This window comes from Dermochelys coriacea, chromosome 10, assembly GCF_009764565.3.
Source record: "Dermochelys coriacea isolate rDerCor1 chromosome 10, rDerCor1.pri.v4, whole genome shotgun sequence".
Taxonomy (NCBI): domain Eukaryota; kingdom Metazoa; phylum Chordata; order Testudines; family Dermochelyidae; genus Dermochelys; species Dermochelys coriacea.
This window is the reverse complement of record NC_050077.1, coordinates 44,553,190-44,573,994: the sequence shown is the minus strand read 5'-3', so window position 1 is coordinate 44,573,994 and position 20,805 is coordinate 44,553,190. Positions and strand designations below refer to the sequence as shown.

At 54.5% G+C, this 20,805-nt stretch overlaps 1 protein-coding gene across 1 annotated transcript; it reads left to right on the top strand.

Annotated features, from left to right (window-relative positions):
- The first annotated feature begins 4,010 nt into the window (after positions 1-4,010).
- Positions 4,011-19,468, top strand: NR2E3 (nuclear receptor subfamily 2 group E member 3). Its single transcript, XM_038419205.2, has 8 exons — positions 4,011-4,068; positions 7,564-7,714; positions 9,839-9,942; positions 10,437-10,697; positions 11,664-11,839; positions 12,911-13,151; positions 15,868-15,973; positions 17,513-19,468. The coding sequence occupies exons 1-8, from the start codon at positions 4,011-4,013 to the stop codon at positions 17,643-17,645; spliced, it is 1,230 nt and encodes a 409-aa protein (XP_038275133.1). The 3' UTR covers positions 17,646-19,468.
- Positions 19,469-20,805: the final 1,337 nt, after the last annotated feature.

Here is a 20,805-nt window from a genome sequence, read left to right as displayed (position 1 = left end):
GCCCAAGCAGGGGAGTGTGTAAGGTGCCTCCTTCCCCCCCACTGACCCCCCCACACACACACACAGACACACACACAAGGTGGGAAGTGAACTCTACGGATGAACCTCTGAACTCTGGGGCTGAACTGGCCAAGGACAACAACTGTGAGTGGGGTGTAAAGAAGGGATGGGTACATTAAAGGGACTTTTGGGTTGCTGGACTTGAGGGGAAAAGGACACTGCCCAACTTACTTGTTCATGGTTTATGTTTATGAATCCTAGTTGTGATGTTTTCCCAAATTAATGCTGAGTGACGTCCCTCCTTTTATGAAAATTTTTTGCTACACTCAGACTCTGTGCTTGCAAGAGGCGCCCACGGGGTGGAGTGTAATTGTCCCAGGTCACTGTGTGTGGGCTCGAGCCGGTTTTGTGTTTTATTAGTGAAAAGGAACTGCTAGATACTGACCCCGGCCCTTGCTGCTGCTGGCTTCACCCGGCAGAAGGGTTGCTTTGGCTAGCTGAAAAAGTTGGTTAAAAAACTAATTGGGGTCAAATAAAACATTTGGATTCATTTTGGGGAGGGTAAAACATTGTAAAGTATTTTTAAAATGGAAGGACTGTCCAAACTGAAGCATGGCTCAGAAACAAAAAGTCAAAACGTTTCATTTTGTAAATGCCAAAATCAACCATTTCAACACATCTAATTTTTTTCTGGCCAAAACAATTGACACCAAAATCAAGCAGAATGTAGGAATTGTCTTGATTGAACCAAATCTGCAATGCTTTTTTTCTTTTTTAGCAAAAAAAAGGTTTCACAGGAAAATTTTTGCCCAGTGCTATCCGTTATGTTCCTCTTGAAGGGAAGCCTGTCCTCACAGTGGCGTTTTAAACCTGGCGCGCTCGCCCAGGGCACACTCCCAGCTGCAAAGGACAGGAGGAGGGAGAAAGTAGCCTGTGACTGGCCAGCTCCGAGCTGTAGAGTGGGTTCCAGGAGAGAGATCAGGGCAGGAGACTAATTATGACCTTGTTACTAATAGTCGATGAAGCATCCACCACCATATGGCCTCTGACTACGCCTAGGGATTGATTGACTCAGAGCTGCTATTTCAATCCCAGGGCTAATTGTTTTTTGTTAAACTAGCAGACTCCATTAAACCTGTTTTATCATCTTCCCTCCCCCCCTTTTTTTTACTTATACAGAATAAATGGATTAGTTCAGAGGGATTGCGGGGAGTGTGTGAGTGCGCCCAGTAATTACCATAGTTTAGGGGATAACACAGGCAGCATAGTGAAAGATGTGTACCAGATATTACTCTGGCTAGCTGAAAGACGGACCATAGGCTCCAGATAATGGCCACTGACCAAAGTCACCCAGAGTGTGCTAGGAAGGGAATGATCTCCACTCAAGAGTTAGTTTCAGGGGAAGCTGCTCCCTGTGTTAATGACTCATGGTTTGGCTCTGGATTCTTTGTTTCGATAAATGCTTCTAATTTTAGATTAGTTTGCACATTTTTCCACTTTGTTTTCAAAAGCTCTGTAGAAGTGGCAACATGGTCTAGTGGGCAGGGGGATGGACTGGGGCTCAGGAGCCCTGTTTCTATTTCTGGCTCTGCCACGGGCCTGCTGTGAACCTTGGGCAAATCACTTCCTATCTCACTCCTTGGCTTTTCACTAGTTAGGCTTTAAGGGCAGGATCAGTTTCTCACTGTGTCTCTGCAGCACCCAGTATAGGTCTCTAGCTGCTCCTATACTGCTCTATACTGCTCCTATAATACAAATAATAATTGAAATAACCGTGTTTCAGTAAATAGTCAGTTTGCAAGTGCAGCTGGCAGTGTTACCAAAATGTACATGACTTTCATTGCAAGTGTCATAATATTCAGTGTTTTTCTTAAAGCTCCAGCATCTGGAGTCCTGTGAATATACTCTTGGCTTTCATTTAGGAAAAAAAGTAAGTTTCTTGCCCTCATGGTTGCAGAGAAAAGAAAAAGAAGTGACCTTTCACAGTTGAAAGCCCAGAAAGCAAATAAAAAGAATGCAGGATTTCTTATTTTCTACAATCTCATGATGTTCTGGGCCTGACTCATGATTTTTGAAATCATGGGATTGGTAAAACTGAGATGCAAACCTGCTCCCTCTCTTGATGCTCATGGTTCCCTGATTCCCTAGATGTTCTCTTATCCATCTTCCCAACTCCCAGTTCTAAATGACCCTGCCTCAACACCCTTCATTGTTCTGCAGAGAGGTGGGCAAGGCACTCAAGCAGTGAGCAGCAACCAGGTGAGGGGCTGCCAGACAGATGGGACAAGGTCCCCAAGCAAGTAACAGCCGGGGAGTCATGGTAATGAGTTTCACTCATGTATATCTCCTGGTGGTACCGGCTGCATGTACCCCTGGCTGCTACAGGAAAGGCAGACACCCCCACAGGCTGCACTATGCCCTGTGCTGGCAGTCTGAAGCGCAAGGAGAGAAGGCTTGTCTATATGACGAAGTTATTCCAGAGTCAGCCGCGGTATGAACTGAAAGGCCAGCAGCAACTCTGGAATAACTCAGGGTGTGGACAATCCCTAATCCCAGAACAGTGCAGCCGCCCTGGGCGCTGTTCCACAGTAGCTACTCTGGTCAATTTCCCCATGTAGACAAGCCTCTAGCAGTGGGGCCTGGAGCCTTCATTTGAGATAAAGGCCTGAACCAAATGGCCTACTCTGGCTTCTGATGCCCATCCCCCTCCTTATAAGGGCTGAGCCTGAACCCCAATCTGGGAGCCATCAGGACTGGATTTCAGCTCCCCCACATCAGGGGGTGATCAGCTCAGTGCTTCAACTTGGCCTAGGGTTGAGAAGCTGGCAGCATGGATGGGCCCATCTCTCAATAGCTTCCCCACAACCTTAGCCTGGGAAGCACACAGACCCTGCCACATCCCAGCACAACCCACTGCAATTCAGCGGAGGCGGGGAGCGGCCCAGGCTCCCTTGCTCGCAGCTTGCCCTGAACTTTCTTGGCAGGCCCTGGTGTTCCTAACCCCTGCCAGGAGATCAACTGTGTTAACAGAGGCCCCTTCTCCTAAAAACCCTGTAATTATCCTTCCCGGGCTTCTCCCTTTCCCCCTCCTCAGTAATGCATGGGCCACTCTCCCAGCCAGCACGGGGAATCTGGTGCCCAATAAAACCTGCCTCATGAAATATTGAATTATGATTAGCTGGTGCCTTAGATAAAGGCTGATCCCCGCCCCCTTTCCACAAACCCTCAACTGACGCCCTGGGCCTGCTAGCAGCCAGGGGGCAGGGAGCTAGATAGATCGAATGTCCGATGGGGAACGGGAGCCAAGGTTCATCTCTGCCATCCAGAGCGAAGGCTGAAGAAATGAGCTGTAATCATTGTCCAAGGGGAAGAGAAAGGAGCATTGAGAGAGTGACTGGGGAGTTCGGTTTGTTAAGTCCCCGTAGGCCCAGCGGGTTTGATGTCACTGGGTCTAGGGTTACAGTGAGCTGGTTCCATCCAGGGCTCGCTGATGGGTCCCAGCACCTTTTTAATTCTTCATGGTGTGGTTGATTGATCCACCTTTGCAGAGACACTAAAGATTAAGAGGATGACAAACAGGCATCTGCTTACACAGCGTTAAGAACTAATCTTCCCAGCTCTGCTTTAGGAGCCTTGAAGAGAGCGTGAGGCACATATACACACACAACGAGCCCGCAGAGCCAGAGGGACTGCGAGCAGCACCTGGCTCCACGGCCCCACAGCCAACCATGGGGAGCAGCTCATAGACTATCAGGCTGAGCTTCTCATCTGCTCTCTGCCCACGCAGCAGCACCGATTCGGGTGACAGGAAACCAGGACCTCCCCCTGTTCCGGACACCTTGTGCTAACTGCTGGGGAGCAGGGAGCAACCGGACCCATTAGCCCATGTGTGAGGGTCCATCCCAGCAGAGGAGAGGCTGAAGGATAAAGCAGAGGGAGAGGGTTCCAGGCCCCCCACACGCCCGCAAGCTCGCCTGTTGGCCACCTGGCTCCAGCCACAGCCCCCCAGCATGTCCACGTCCCCCGCTGAGTCCACCGTGAGTGCTGGCCTGGAGGACAGCCAGTCAGGTAAGGGGTGATCCTGAGTCATGTACCCATGCTCCCTCTGGGGCCAGTGCCACCATGGGATGCAGTAACGGTCATGAGGGTGGGCGTGGATTGGCACCTGGGACATATGAAGATGCCCAGACACTGCAGCGATGCAGGGATTGAAACTAGACAGACAGACGGTTGCAGAGAACCTGCTTTAGCGCATCTATACTCATTGGCTGATGGGTGAGCACTAATGATCGGTGCTCGTTAGCGCTGGTGGGAGGTGAATTAGTGCTGGGAGCAAGGCACCATCTTCTCAGCAAACAGAGCGACCCGGGTACTGCTGCGTAACGGTGTGAGGGGGCTACTGCATTTCTGCAGCTGGAGCCAGGGATGCAGAAGACCACCTCAGCTAGTGATTTCCCAGAGCCATGCTGCCAACCACAAGTGTTCAAAAATCTTGAGTCAGGCCCCCCATAATCATGAGATTGGCTTAAAAATAATAAATCTCAGGTTCTTTTTACTTTCATTTTGGATTTTGAGCCTGCAGGGATCATGAGTTTCTAGCTTTTTTCTAGAGATGTACTATTAAAAGAATTGCAAGCTGAGATTCACACTGAGTCCCCTGACTCCAGGAGCTGGAGCTTTGAGAAAACACCCAGACCCAGGCAAAACACAGGGCCAGGCAAAATGTCAGTACATCCTGGCGCTTTCAGGAAATGTAGGGAATGCTGCTGCAGGAAAATGACACAGTCCTAATGAAATCCTCAGGCTGTGGTCCTTGGAGCCCACAGAGTGACTGTGTTAGCAGATCCGTTCTCCCCCAGCCTAGAGAGTGTATTTAAAAGTTGAAAACTAAGGAGCAATTTGGTTTGCTAAGCCCAACTTCCTAAGCAAGATGGGATCCAGGCCTGATCTGAAGGTGTTTTCCAAAGCCCAACTGGGACCAATAACCCTATTTTCTATGTGGGGAAACGGAGGCACAGAGCAAGGGAAGGAGCTGGGCCCAGGCCATACAGCAAGACAGGGACAGAGTTGAGAGTAGTAACTGGGGCTCCTGATTCCTACCTCTTTGGGCTGAGCCCCTCTGGGTGTTCCGGTAGCAGGTGGTAGAGGACTTGGCAAGCACCCCCCACGGGGGCAGAGCAAGCTGGCAGCAGGATGGGAAATCCCCTCATACACTCCTCGGGCTCTTCTCCAAGCCCCCAGAGCCTGCCCCCCAGACACCTCCCTTCCTCTCCTCTCCCCTCCCCAGAGCCTGGCCAGGCTTGTCCTCCACCTCCTGCTACTTCAAGAACACTATGCCCCAGAAGCCAATCACACCGCTGACACTCACTCCCCTCTCCTCTGCCCCAGAGAGCCGGCATGCTGGCTGCCCCCACCCTCCAACTCCCTTTTCTAGGGTCTGGCTGTGCCCTCCCTCCATCCCCTTCCCCCGGATGCTGAGGTCTTCCCATAGCTAGAAGGAGGAGAGACGTGAGTCTGTGATACCCCTGGGGCAGGCATAGACGAGATGGGGGAGGAGGGCCCTTTGCGATGCCTCACGTTACCCACCCATTCCCCGAGGTTAATAATTTGTAATGGGCTCAGAAACCTCTGTGTTGTTATTGACCAGGAGGATGGGGGAGGTTGAGGAGGAGAGGGCTTGTCCCATCTTGGGGAAGGTAGGACTGCGGGGGGATGGTTAACAAGGAGCACAAAGCCCCAGTTCCCCATTGAGCTGGGGCCGAGCTGCTTGGTGCTTTCAGGGCTGGCTAATGAGCATTTTCTCCTGGCCCTGACTGAGCCTCTCCACGTGCCCAGGGAAAGCTTAGCATCAGCACGTGGGAGATGCTCAGTGCCCAGCACCCGAGATGGCTGCTCAGCTGGCAGGCAGTGGGCAGCACTGAAGGGGGTGTGTGGAGTGGGGCTTTCATCCCGGAGGGGCTGTGCCACTCCCACCCATAGGCTGGCCCCCATTCAACTCACATGGCCTGGTCCTGGGGTGGGATGCTGGGGGGAGGTCTGAGAGGGAATCCCAGGCATACAGAACAGAGTCCTTCTGCAGTGATGTCTCAGCTTGCAGTGGGCGAGGGTTGGAGCTGGATCCGCCGAGTGTCCCAGCTGAGGGTATGTGCTGTGGTGCCCAGACAGGCCTGCGTGTCAGAGGGGCCTCATGGCACCCAGCGGGCTTGGAGATGGCTGCAAACACAGCCAGCAACAGCCCTGGCCACTCAGCACTGCTGCGAGAACGACAACCCATGCCTCTGCAGGCAGGGTGCTTCCCACGGGGCTGGGAGCCAGGACTCCTGGGCTCAGGCCCCAAGTCTGGGAGGGAAGTGGGATATGGTGGTTAGAGCAGCGTGGCCTGTGGGAAGAATTTCAGCCCCCGAAGTCCAGTATGGCCAAGAGCTCTGGGCCTGTGAAGATTGAGAGTGGAAAGCTGTTGTAGCCCAGCCAAACCTGCTCTAATGCACCTCCCTCCCCTTAGTTCCCGGATCAACACAGGAAGCTCCCGGCCAAAGAAATGGTTAGGAATGTTCCACCAGCAGCGAGCCCAGGCTGTCCTATCCCCTGGGCCCCAGGCCCTGCATCCTCCCCGAGGGACCTGCCTTGCTTAGCGCTGGCCTCTGCGGGACACAGCTCTCCAGGGCAGGGTCTGGCTTCTTGCTCTGTCTGGGCAGCACCTAGCACAATGAGATCCAGGGGCACATCTGGAGTGCAGGTGTTACTGCAATGCAGATAACAAAATCAGTAACAACAGGGACTGCCATGTGGGATCCCACCAGGCCCCCATCCCCATCGCTGACAGCAGCCAGCACCGGGCTCTTCAGAGGAAGGTGCAAGCATCTCCATTCTGGGCAGTGATGCAAAAACCTGCCATAGCGGAGTTTCTTCCCAACCCCCACCAGACAGAGGTTGGCTCATGCCCTCCTGGTTTATAACCCATAGCCCCTTAGACTCCATCTAATGTGATGGGGACATTCACATTACCCACATCAATGCACAATGCTCTCCTGAGCCCTCCTAAGCCTTCATGATATCTAGTGGCAGTGAGTTCCACCAGCTAATTGCACATTGTATAAAGAAGGAGTTCCTTTTAATCATATTAGATTCACTGCCTTTGCCCAGTGCTGCTAGTGTCCCCTTGTTCCTGTGTTATAAGGAGAGGAGAGAGCTGGGCCCCATCCCAATCACTATTTTCTTCCCCTCTCTAAACAGTCCCAGGCTCTCTCCAAGCATTTGATTGTTCTTGGAGGCCCCATTCCTTCTGTGCCACCTCTCGGAGTTGTGGGGGACCAGCCCTGAGCCCTGGCTTTATGGGCCATAGGGCTGTTTTCTACTACATCTGCTCAGTCGCACCATTCCAGCACTCAGGCCTATCCCTCCTGAATCTCCCCAGCCTGTGCTGCTTGCTCATGCCTGGGTCCCACTGGGGTGGGTGTGTTGGGCTGGCCCCCCACTCCGATAGCCAAGCCCTGGGATCTGAGGGGCTGGGGTCATCTCCAGGCCATGATGCCCAGGTGCTGATGGCCTGCTCTCGCCCTGCAGGGCTCAGCCCAGCCCCTGGCAAAGCCCTGAGCCCGGTGCTCACATGCCGGGTGTGCGGCGACACCAGCAGCGGGAAGCACTACGGCATCTACGCCTGCAATGGCTGCAGCGGCTTCTTCAAGAGGAGCGTGCGAAGGAAGCTCATTTACAGGTGAGAGGAGAGCACTGCCGCCCGGACTCACAGGGGCGGCCCTGCAGAGCGGGCAAAGGGCCAGGGGAGGCAGTGCCAGCTATGCCGGGCCCCTCCCCTGCTGGCTGTGGGGCTGCCCTTGCCTGAGCCTTGGCACCCGGGGGCAGGTGCCTAAGAGCCTGTGAGGGCGGGCTGGTCCCTCTGAGCCCTGGCACAGGGGGTTCAGGGAGCTGCAGGCAGCCAGCTGCTAAGCCCCATGTGGCCACAGGTAAAGGCGCCCTGGTCTCCATGTGGGGTGCACACCAGTATCCCCCAACATTGCAGCAGGAGCGCAGTGGTGCTGGGTGCCCATTTCAGGAGATTCCCCCCACCCTCCCTCCACACTTTGCAAACGTCTCTGAGTTCAGTCCTGGCCTCATGGCCCTGGAGCCAACCAGGGCAGAGCCAGCTCCCCACACCCACCAGCCCTGCCCAGGTCGGTCTCCATGGTTCCCCAGATCGATGCTGCCATGTAGGCACTGCCCAATCCACAGCCACTTCACCCCAGCCAGCAGTGAGCCCTCAGAGGGGCTGTGCCATGGCCGCAGAGCTGGACGGTACTGGAGCCGCCTCCTCCCCTTCCCCCAGGAGACGAGGCTCAGACCAGCATGGGGAGAAGGGCCCAGTCTGTGCTGGGCTGACAGATGGCCAGTCATTCCCCTCCCAACCAGCGCAGTACAGATCATGCGCTCTAGGCCCCGTGCCAGGCTGGCATCCCTCTGCCAGGACTCAGACAGGAAACCATGAACCCCAGCCAACAGGTGGATCAGCCACAGGGCCCGTTAGCATCCTGGCTGGGCCCCCACTGCACCCAGCGCACTTGGTCACCCCCTGGTGCTACACAGAGCCCTGGAGCACGGCTCTGGGACGGGCCTGTGTCACGGAGTCCCAGGGCGATGCTCTGGAACTGCTCCCTACGAAGCCTGTCAGGACTCGGGTGACGTCTCCTCTCTGAGCAGCCTGTCTCCAGAGCAAGAAGCTCACATGGCTTCCACCTTCCTGGGTCTGACCTCGGAGCATTCAGCATGCTCTGCCCCTCCGTGCGCTTCCCACAGCGAGTCCGCCCAGGTGGGGCTCCTGGGGAAGCCAGAGGGCCCTGCACCCCACCTCCGCAGTCAGACGTGACTCTCAGTCAGCTGGTAAAACAGAGGCTTATTAGACGACAGGAACATGGTCTAAACAGAGCTTGTAGGTGCAGAGAATAGGACCCCCTCAGCCGGGTCTATTTTGTGGGGGCAGTGAGCCAGACAACCCCGTCTGCACTCCATGTCCCCAGCCAGCTCCAAACTGAAACTCTCCCCAGCCCCCTCCTCCTCTTTGTCCCTTTCCCGGGCCAGGAGGGCACCTGATCTCTTTGTCTTCAACCCTTTAGCTCTCACCTTGCAGAGGGGGAGGGCCCAGGCCATCAGTTGCCAGGAAACAGGGTGTCGGCCATTCTCTGTGTCCAGACCCCTGCACACCCCTGCCCTCTAGGGCTCTGCAATGATCATACACCCTTATCCCACCACCTAGATACTTAAGAACTGCACAGGGGAAACTGAGGCACCCCCACAATATTCAGAGGAAACATTAAGAACAGTCCCACTTCATCACAGACTGATGAGAAGGTCTTCAGCAGCAGGCTCCAGCAGAGACTGATGGAGCCTCCCCGCCCCAAAAGTCAGCCCTGCTGAGCCCCCCCATCCAGCCAATCTGTGGGGCAGGTAGTGCAGGGTTGCTGGGCTGTCAGGGGAGGCACTACAGGGCTGCACAGGGTGGGCACCATGGGGCCATTGGGGGGGGGGAAATCACTGCTGAGCTGGGGAGTGGGCACCATGGGGCCGTTGGGCTGGGGAGTAGGGGTGGTCTGGCACTGTAGGGCTGGGGAGATGGGTGCTGGGGGGATGGGTGCAGTGGGGCTGAGGGGGGTGGGCACTGCAGGACTCCTGGTAGGTTATGCTGCAATTCCCAGCCATGGGTTTGACCCCAGGGTGTCAGCGCCTTGTCCCAGCTAGTCAGTTAGTTATGGGGCAGATGCAGCATCCTGGGTTGGGGGAAACACCTTCTCCCCCAGGTGCCACGCAAGGAGGGCTGACATAACTGGGCCTGCATTCATCTGCCCTTCAGGTGCCAGGCTGGGACAGGGATGTGCCCCGTGGACAAAGCCCACAGGAACCAATGCCAGGCCTGCAGACTGAAGAAGTGCCTGCAAGCTGGCATGAACAAGGATGGTGAGTACAGGGGGGGGCCAGAGGGTGCAGGGCCAGGGAGGCCACACCTGCAGCCCTTCAACTGTGATAACTTCTGGGCGGTGGCCTGGGGCTGGTACTCTCTGGGCAGTACTGGGTGCCCACACTGTGGGGCTGGGCAGAGAGCTCAGGACAGCTGAGCCCAGAGGCTGCTCGGGACAGGCGGAGAGGCTGCTGGCCAGAGCACACAGGTAGGTGACAGGGCTGGCCCCTAGCCTTGCTGTGACTAGGTCCCCACGGCTGTTTATTGGGGAGGATAGTACCAGGGCTGCCAGATTCCAGATGAATGGCTTGGAGGGCGTTTGCCACCCTCAGCTAGAAGGAGGGGGCAGAGGGTCAGTGCCCATCTCACTACACAACCGCGGTGCAGGGAGGCTGGGGGCAGCTGCTCAGGGGGCAGATAGGGCCTGGTACTCTTTGCTGTTTGTGTCAGTGCTCAGACCCCCTACCCTAACCCCCCTTCTCTGCCTCCCCAGCCGTGCAGAACGAACGCCAGCCCCGCAGCACTGCCCAGGTCAGACTTGACAGCATCCCACTGGACACAGACCTCAAGCCTGCACACCTGGCCACCACGCGGGAGGCCCCTCCGCCGACTTGCCCCCTGCCAAGCCTCAGGGGCCCCGGCTCCTCCGTGCCGGGCACCCTGGGACCCCGGCAGCCCACTCCTCCGAGTAACCACCGCTTCATGGCCAGCCTGATGACAGCCGAGACCTGCGCTAAGCTGGAGCCCGAGGATGGTGGGTTGCTGGGGGCAGGGTGGGAGGGGAGGATGTGGCAATACCCGTGCCAGCCTGAGGCATCGGCAATGGCAAGAGGCACAGACCCAGCTGAGGCGGGGTGGGGGAGGGGGGTGAGCTCCTTCCCAGCGCGAAGCACCAGCAGCATCAACTCCATGTCCCTGCCGGGGCCTGTGGGACCGGAGTTCACAATGCTGCCTGACCTCAGCTGTGGAGGTGTCTGGCCCCTCTGGCCCCAGTGCTGTCAGACTGCAGCTGCCTCCAGGGAAATTGGCCTGTCCCAGCTAAGGGCCACACAGGCCTTGTCGCCACCACACAAACCTCTCCTGTAGAGCCTAGAGCAGCCCCCCTATGCACACCCAGGCTGCCCCCACACAGCCACTAAAGGCCCTGGGCGGTGAGTCCTCAGTGGAGATTCCCTGTGCCTGCGAAGGTCGTGGGACATGCCTTGCATATCAGCAGCACTTAAGCAACCAGCCGCCCCTTCCCCTGCTGGCACCCAACTGCTTCCCTTCCTGCAGTGCTTAACTTGTAACGAAAGAGGTGCTGGGGGCCCTGAACTGCCAGGCCCACAGGTGCTGGGGGATCAGCCCTGGCTGGCACAAATTAAGTACTGCCTTCCTGCCTTGTGCTCACCCTTTGCTCCCTGTGCAGCTCGGACCACGAGAGGCACTGTGTCACACAGCTCATGGTCGCTCTCTCAGTCTCAGGCTGGGGCCCGATGCTGCATTTGGAGGGCTGCAGAGCCCGGCTAATGGGCAAACAGAAATCAGGGAAACCTGGCTAATGCTAGAGGGATTTTGAGGAGAAAATGGGTTGGTTCCTCCCCCTTTGAATTTGGGCTGCCCATGTGTCTGCCCATGAGCAGCAAGACTCAGACCAGCCCTGGCTTGGTCCCTGAAGTACTTGGGGTAGTTTCTGTGAGCTCTGCTGCTGTCAGTGATCCAGCTGTTCTCCTCCCTCCAGCCGATGAGAACATTGATGTGACAGGTAACGAGCCCGAGAGGACTGAGTACCAGATGTCCCCCTACCCATCCGCCAGCCCTGAGAGCGTCTACGAAACCTCCGCCCGCCTCCTCTTCATGGCAGTGAAGTGGGCAAAAAACCTGCCCGTCTTCTCCAATTTGCCCTTCAGGGACCAGGTGAGGCAGGGTCCCATCTGAACTAACTGGGTTGCCGTTTAGTGGCCGCCGGGCTGGTGTGATGCACATGCAGAGATGACCCCAGGACCAGAGAGCAGGGCTCAGACTAGGCAGCAGACGACACAGCTCTGGGCGTGCGCCTTCCGAGCGCTTTGCAAACAGAGATGAACTCACCTCCCACCCTTCAGGGCTGCAGGGCTAATCATCATCCCAGATTGCAAGCCCAGAGGGGGAATTGATTTGTCTCAGCTCAGGTGGGAAGTTGGTGGCAGGACTGGGACTAGAATTATTGTATTAATTCAGATGGAAAGTGTTAACAGAACCTAGTCCCTGTGCAAATTACACAAGGCTTGGTTTAGAGACACCTCAACTTGCTTAGCACTATGGCAAACACCCTTTGTAACCTTTTATTAAAGATACAGCAAAGAAAGGAAACCAGTGAAAGCCTTTGAAATGTAAAGTGCTAAGTGAAGCTTTCATGTGAACAGCCACCCTTGTTGCCTTCCCTTCAGCTGGAGAGTATTTTTTAAAGGACCCTCCTCCCAGTCACTCTCACACCCTGTTCACAGCTGAGCTCACAGTTGGGGCAAAGTTGGAGGCCCAGTTATCACAGCAGAACCCAGCTCTCCTACTGTTCCCTCCTGAGCCATGGCTGCCAGGAATGGCCAAAGAGATCAGATGCGCTTGGAGCATGCTGGTGGCTTTCACTTTATGACCAGTTTACTATGTTGGTGGCTGGGAACGTGGGGTTTAGGGGACAGCAGGCCCTGGGGGAGCGGTGCTATGACAAGACCATGTGTGAGATGGTGATGGGCGACTGGGCCACTAGCACTCAGACCAAAAGGCAGACACATGGGTGATGGCTGCTGCTGTGCAACTCATTTTCAGAACCTGTAGGAGATGACATAAAAGGGGATCTAATGTCTGTATGATGGTAGCAGCTACAGGCCCCAATCAGGCCTCAAGGCCCCAGCATGCTAGGTGCTGTACGTACATGCACACCTACACCTGCCTACACACACACAGCCCCATCCCATAGCTCACATGTTCCTTCCTCTTAAACCTTGGCAGGTGATTTTGCTGGAGGAAGCCTGGAGCGAGCTGTTCCTGCTCTGCGCCATCCAATGGTCCATGCCCTTGGAAAGCTGCCCGCTGCTCTCTGTGCCTGAGCTCTCCCCCAACATCCATGGGAAACTGGTGTCTGCCAGCGTGGACATCCGCATCCTGCAGGAAACCATCAGCCGCTTCAAGTCCCTGACCATAGACCCCACGGAGTTCGCATGCATGAAGGCTATTGTGCTCTTCAAACCAGGTGAGCCCAGCTAGTGCTGCAGGACAGTAGCTACGGACAGCCATAAGGCAGGCAGGCCTCGCTTGCACATCTCTGCCAATGCCCCTCAGTCCTGACCTGCAGCCCCTGCCTCCCCCTCATATCCCAGCTCTATCCTCCCCTCACCTTCACAGCTCAGCCAATGCTTCTCAGTCCTAACCTGCAGCCTCTGCCCCCCCCAGTATCCCAGCTCCTTCCTGCCCAGCCCAGGGCGAGGAGGCCATCTGAGCCATCGGGACCTTGGAGAAGCAACTCCCGGCCCTGGAGACACCAGTTATATCTGTCCAGGGCTAGCAGAGCATCTCTGGGTCCCTCCTGGGCTGTCTGAATCCCATCGTGGAGCCCAGACAAAGATTCAGATAGAGAGAGATGCTGGCACTGCGAGTCCCCCCAAACCACCAGCAGTGAAGGACTCCTAGATCTAGCCAGTGAGGGGGAGAGTGAGCTGGGAGGGGACTGGGCAGCAGTGGCTGCAGAGGTTGGGCGCAGGATCTTTGCACCCTTGCTCAGTGAGCTCCTGGGAACTCTGTGCCCCTCCCTCTGTGGCTGTCATTATTCACAATGGCTCCCTGGTGAGGCCTGCGACCCCCATGGGCTCTGTGGAGGCAGCATTCTGGATGATCTCACTGTGGTCATGGACGGAGCCCGGCTAACTTCCTCTCCATCCCTCGCAGGAGGCTAAACTGGCTGACAGGCCCGGGACCCTCCCCCATGCTTCCTGCTTGCTCTGACTGGTGGCGATCCGGGGAACGACTTTCACTGTTGCCCAGTAGACTAGGCTATGCCCTGGGAGCTGGCTCACAGGCAGTGTGTGCTGCTCTCTCAACAGCTGTGCCAGTGGCTTTCCAATCTTTAATTTGGAAACAGAAGGGAGGATGGTCCAAGCCATTCCCCTTCCTCCTGCAGTGCCAGGAAACGGATCAGTTCTGTGTCTCATTTATAATAATCCTCTGAGCCCTACCTCCTTTGGCATTGCCAGCACACGCTACTGCTCTGCCCAGGAACCCAATTACCTAGGGTTGCCAAGTTTCTACTTGCACAAAACTGAACACCCTTACCTCACCCCCTGCTCACTCCATCCCCCATCCCTCTCCCCAACCTCACTCACTCATTTTCACCGGGCTGGCTCAGGGGATTGGGGTGCGGGCTGCAGCTGGGGGCTCTGGGCTGAAGTAGTGGGAGGGGGTGAGGGTTCCAAGTTGGGGCCAGGAATGAGGGGTTTGGGGTGCAGGAGGGGGCTCCAAGCTGGAGTCAAGGGGTTCGAAGTATGGAAGGAGGCTCCAGGCTGAGGAAGGGGCTTGGGGTGTGGGAGGGGGTACGGGCTCTGGGGTGGGGCCAGAAATGAGGGGTTCAGGTTGCGGGAGGGGGCTATGAGGGCTCCAGTATGGGGCCAGGATGAGGGATTTGAGGTGTAAGAGGGTGCTCCTGGCTGGGCCTGAGGGGTTCAGAGTGTGGGAGGGTGCTCTGGGCTGGGGTGGGGTGTGTGTGTGAGGGCTCTGGCTGGGGGTGCAGACTCTGGGGTGGGGCCAGGGATGAGGAGTTTGGGGTGCACAAGGGTGCTCTGGGCTGGGACTGAGGGGTTTGGAGGGGGGTCAGGGCTGGGGCAGGGGTGCAGGCACCGGCTATGCTTACCTCAAGCAGCTCCTGAAAGTAGCAGCATGTCCCACCTCCAGCTCCTACGTGGAGACACGGCCAGGCGGTTCCTGGCCAATGGGAGCTGTGTAGCCAGAGCTTAGGGCGGGGGAAGCACATGGAGTCCCCTGGCTGCCCTTAGGCCTAGGAGCCCAAGCGGGGACATGCTGCTGCTTCCGGAAGCCACAGGGAGCCTGCCTTAGCCCCACTGTGCTGCCAACCGGACTTTTAATGTCCTGGTCAACAGTGCTGACCGGAGCTGCCAGAGCCCCTTTTCGACTAGGCGTTCTGCTTAAAAAAATACCTGGCAACCCTATCTCCTTCCGAGTGTCCATCCCCAGCTACTGGGAGTTAATACAGAAGGGTGCATCCGCGTTGCCCTAGCCACATCCAGCTTCTGCACATGCTTTCTGAAGATGATCAGATCTCTCTCACTGTATTAACGATGTTTCCAGTGTTAATGTCGTCAGCAAATGTCCTTCCCCTAAAGGAAGCAGCCTGTGAACTGATTAAAAACAAACCGAACACCCCAACTGTACAGCTCACACCCCGCATGACTTTTAGTGTTGCAGGCCAGAGCTGGTGCTGCAGCTTAGCTACCCCTCCCCTCCCACTGTGTATGAAGTTGTGTTTGTTTAGGGAGCAGCTGGGGGAGTGGGAAGGGATGGGGGAGGAGACAGAAGGTGTTCTAACACCTGTCCCAGAGCAAGAGGGTGTCAGGTCTCATAACCTGTGAACCATCTCAAACAGCAGCAGAGGCACTGCCCCCAAGCCTGGGCTCCCCACAGGAAGTGTCACTGGAATACCAGCCTTGCACTCAGAGCCAAGCCAGGCACAATTACAACTCAGCTGAGCTGGTTCAGCCTGTGATCCCATCTGATGAGCACGCCCTCACCAACTCCATCTGTGCAGAGGGGCTCCTGAGCAGCGCTGTGGGCCTGGGCTTTGCTCCTTGCCAATGAGACCCGCCGGCCCACCCACGGTATGGGAGTTGTGTGCGCTCCTGCTGTGTGCGAGGAGCCTCTCTAAATGCGGGTGCCACAGAACAGCCCTAATCTTGTTACAGAGACACGAGGCCTGAAGGATCCAGAGCAGGTGGAGAACTTGCAAGATCAGTCGCAGGTGATGCTGGACCAACACAACCGGACACATTACCCCAGCCAGCCTGTCAGGTAACAAGGCTCATGATACAGATGTGCCCTTGACTACACAGCACCCTTCACTGCTGGCTTCCTGTCCAGTTCCTTGCCTTCCTGCCTCTCCTCCCTTCTGAGCTGTCTAGCAACTGCCCTCCCCTGGGCAAGTCCATTAGAAATCACTCTTCTTCCTACTGCGCAAGCTAGTCTCTATGATGCTGAAGCCCTCGGTTTGCCTTGTGCTGCTCTGAGAGCTGGGGAAGGACTGGGCTGTCCTTCCTTCCTTTAGCAGCCTTTCCTGTGTAAGCAGAACGCTAAAGTGCAGGTGGATTCATCCCTGTTGGTCTGGTGCCCTCTGCTTGTGATGCAGGGCATCACCTCCTTTAGGGATTGGGTGCCAGGTGACTCAGCTTTGTGGGATTCCTGCCCTCCCCATCAAGGTATACTGGGCTCTGCACTTGCCTACAGCTCATCCCCTAAAGTCTGCCTGCTCCCTTCAAGGTCTTCTCTGCCATGCAATGCCACCCACCATCCTCCTTCCTGTGCACGAAGTACCCCCCCTTCTCTCTCCACATCCTCCCTCAAAGGAGGATGTTCCTTCTTCCTGGTAGCCCCCCATCTCCATCTGGGGGCTTCCTGCACCCATATCCCATGGTTATTTACAACAAAACCCCCAAACACGCAGAAGATTAAACCTAAACGTGTGCTGACTTCCCTGGGCTGGGAGGCCTCTTCCATCAATCCCTTCTGGCCCTCCCCCATGATTGAATCGGTCTTAGATCGATTGTGAGCTTATTAAGGCAGGACTTGCTCTTTTCCACGTCTTTAGCACCATGGATGCAAAAACGGCTCCTCTCTTGAGCTGTTCCCCTCACCCAGGCTTGTACCTACTGAATCTTGTTCCTCCTGTGGAGTGAAACCATCAAGGGCAGGCAGCCATGGCACAAAACAGATGACAGCATCACTGAGCTTCTGGATTGAGCACAGGCCAATGTGCCACTGGTTTAGAACAGTGGCTACACAGTGGCTCCTCCAGGCATGGTTGGGAAGTTCTGGCAGGAGCCTACAGTCAGTTCATCCTGATGGACCATGTTGTACTTGTGAAGAGCACAAAACATTGTAGTGGTAGGTCCCTACTTTCCAGCCTGAACCTTAGCATTACACTCAATAGCTCAGTGGTAGGTAGGTTGGCAAATTGCTCTGTTTTCATGGATACTTGGCCACGCACGCTTTGATGGCCCAAGCGCGTTACCCAAAAGGGAAATTTGATGGGAATAAATTAAGGGGAAATAACCTGTGTCAGAACATTTTTTCTCTCTGCAAGCTTTGTTTGGGCAGCACCTCTCATCAGGGAATTACCGACTCATTGTGATATTGTTAGCCCTTTTTTCAGAGTAGCAGCCGTGTTAGTCTGTATTCGCAAAAAGAAAAGGAGTACTTGTGGCACCTTAGAGACTAACAAATTTAGCCCTTTGACCTCTGACACAGCAGGGTAAAATCAAAATCCTTCCCAAGACTCTCCCTCTACTTAATAGCTAACCAAACCCACACTGATACTTCTCTGCTTTCCTCCAGGTTTGGGAAACTGCTCCTGCTCCTTCCCTCCTTGAGGTTTATTTCCTCAGACCGGATAGAGCTCCTCTTCTTCCGCAGAACTATTGGGAATACTCCCATGGAGAAGCTGCTCTGCGACATGTTCAAAAACTGACCTGTCCCCCTTGTGACCAAGATCCCTTGAGGTGGGGGTTGAGGGCTTCCTGGAGCAGCATGAACACTGTAGTTCCAAGCACTTGGTTTTCAATGCACTGAGCCAAAGAGCAGGTGAAAGGAATGTGGAGATCCAGCTCAGTCCTGAGTGAGTTGTCCAAATCAATTGCATATCTACCAATCCTGACACAGCATGGCCCAGGATTAATCTCTGTTCACGAACAGCTGCAGCCAACTGGAAATTGTTTCCTATCAACCTTCAGATCATTGTAACCCATTGGGGGTTTCAGTCACCCCTGGTTTCACCCCTGGGAAGCTCACACAGCAGATGCTTGGACTCAGAATTGAACAGAAGTTTACAAGCTCCATTAGTAGAGCCACAAGAATCACCTGGTACCTACCTACCATGATGAAACTAATGTTACATATGTGAACACCACAAACTCATGGTGGAAAGCCAGGACACTGTACTAACACCACCCCAATTGGGGTGGGCAAATGCAGCTCCTGATGCAAAGTGAGGGATGAATGTCAGCAAAATTAATGACAAAAATTAGTCTGAAAGAGGTCCAGGCTCAGAACCTGTATCACATGGAGAGAAGGTCTGGTCCTGGAAATCTTCACACATGTCCTGGCATGGCCCAGATGGTAGCCTAGGAGAGTCAAGGAAAAGGTGACTGTCAGTTGAAGGGGGAAGAAGTGAACTTGCCTTTGGTATTGGCTGAACCCTAAACGGGGGATTACCAGCCGCAGAACATCATCTGTGCAAGACGTGTTTTTAAGATTACTTTTTCACTAGGATTTCCCAACACACACCAGGCTCCAACAGGTGATCCAGACACTGAATTTAAGGAAGACTATGACGTTTAACACGGGATGCATGGTCTGTTGTCTTGAAACAATGCTATATGGCACCTTGCATTCTCTCTTGGACTAGGAACACCTGGTGATGGCAGAACATCTAGTATTGCATTTGAACTGAGAAATGTAGGTGGAGTTTGCAGAGAAGTTGAAACATGCCCTGGACTTGTAGCCTGTGTTTTGAAACCTTAATTGCAGCTAGGAGAGCACATCTCGGAGTCAGAGACCTGGAGAGGCTGATGTGATCTCTGCTACCATGTCTTCTGAACTGAAGAGCCTTTTTGTGCAGTAAAGGAAGAAGGCTGCTGATGTGGAAAAGCTGCATTGTGGGAGGCTGCGACCTGGGTGTAATGACACATATATCACACTGCTGGACCTTGAGTGTGTTCTGGCAGTATGACACCCTCTGAGCAGGTCTATCCCAGGAGTCAAATGGGACATCATGTTCTAATAGAAGCAGGGTTTTGCAGTGCCTTGCAGAAGAGAGCAATGGATGTTGTTCTCACGCAGGAAGGACAACTGTTATAGGATCTGTTACCATGTCAAGAATGCTTGATAGCCATATTTGCATGAGGAGAACTGTTGCCTGGTCATAAATGCCTCTCTTTGGAGACTACAGTGACACACTATGTCCCAAGCATTCACTTGGCTGGCAAATGCCAGGGTTCTGAGGTTAAAGGGTTAAAACTCATATTGGTGAGCAACAAAGGGAGCATCAAGGACAATGTTGTCTCAGAAAGGCATCGTGGCCCAGCCATGCTGATGTTGAGTCAATGCACTTCAGTCAAAAGGGGAGGTATGCAGCAAGCGGTGCGGGACAATTTTTTTACATAGTCCAGCTCCTTTGTAATTGTACAAACACACATTGTATTTCCAGAGTGCCTCTCTCGCCCTGCAGCTGCCAGAGGAATGTGTGCTGTCTACTGACTTGGTGTAACTAATAAAGTGTGCTCTTTGGAATGGTTCAGTTCTCTCTCTGTTTAACCCTACTTCCTGTGTTCATCCCAGTCACCTCCCTGGGCAAGAGCAGCCAGTCTCTTCCTGACCTCACACTACTGGATGAGACCCTTCCTCTCGCATCTCAGTTGCATTGCAGCCTATTGCTAACCACAACTTGAGGTAAGAATCCTTGAGGGTTTCTGGTGTGCTCAGCCCAGAGCAGTCCCCAAAGCTAGGGCCATAATGGCAGCATGCCACCGGCCAGAGCTCAATGCAGAAAGAGGGCCCTCATCTTTATTTGTATATGAATGGGAAGCTCATGAGATGCCAAATGAATAGTTCTGGAGATGGAACTCCTATCCATCCAGCTATCAGGTACAGCAAGAAAAGCCTTCATGCATTACCTGGTCAATGGGCTTCAACTCTGACCTGGAGGGACCACCTACTGCTAGGGGAGAGAGGGGGTGTTCACTCACCTTGGCCCTCAGTCTTAAACCTTTCTACTGACACAGTCAATAGCAGAGCCAATTAGTGGCAAATGTTAGTGGTTTTAGTGACATGGATACTGGACTGAGCTTACTCACTCATTCCACAAAGGGGATCAAAGAGCCGTACAACTTCAGGTCACTACCTACCGCAGCTGAGTTTGGACCAGTGACTTAAAGATAAGACGCTTTATTTGCATTACCAAATCACAGAAACCTGATGGTAGGGACCAAAGGTCCCAGCGGGCATTACTTCATCTGGACTCATGCAACTAGGCCCATTGCAGCTCCATTGCTTGGGATGGGAGGGTTGCTCCGCATGCTCATGATACTTCCAGCATGTAGTAAAACTTGTAGCATTTTTCTCTGTCCCCACAGCGGAACTGCTGGTGACTATTAGAAGCTGGGACTCATGGTCTTCTGATGACGTTATCCAGTGCTGGTAATTGTTACACGATCACTTGTGACTAGTTCAACCACCATGCTGAAAGGAGACATGCCACTTAACCTGGAGGAATGGTTTCCCTCTTTCTCCCCCAGGATCCTGAGTGCCAACTCTGAGATCCAGGGGCAAACCATTTCAGACAGGGAGCTCAAACTTTGCCCAGTCAAGGGATGCAATCAAAATTTGTCACCGAGTCTAAGGGCTGCCCCTACTGTGCACATCTGGAGTAGACTGCAGCCACCCATGTCTTTAGTACACACTGGGGCTTCATGGAAACACAGTTCTCAATAGCTGAGATCTGTCTTAGGGGCTGTATGCTGGGACCTTGCATAATGTCTTCAGAATGCATCTGCATTAGATTGAAGTCTGTCCTGGAGAAGCAAGCAGAATACACACACCCTGTTCCTGCTCCTCTGTCAAGCTTTAACAGT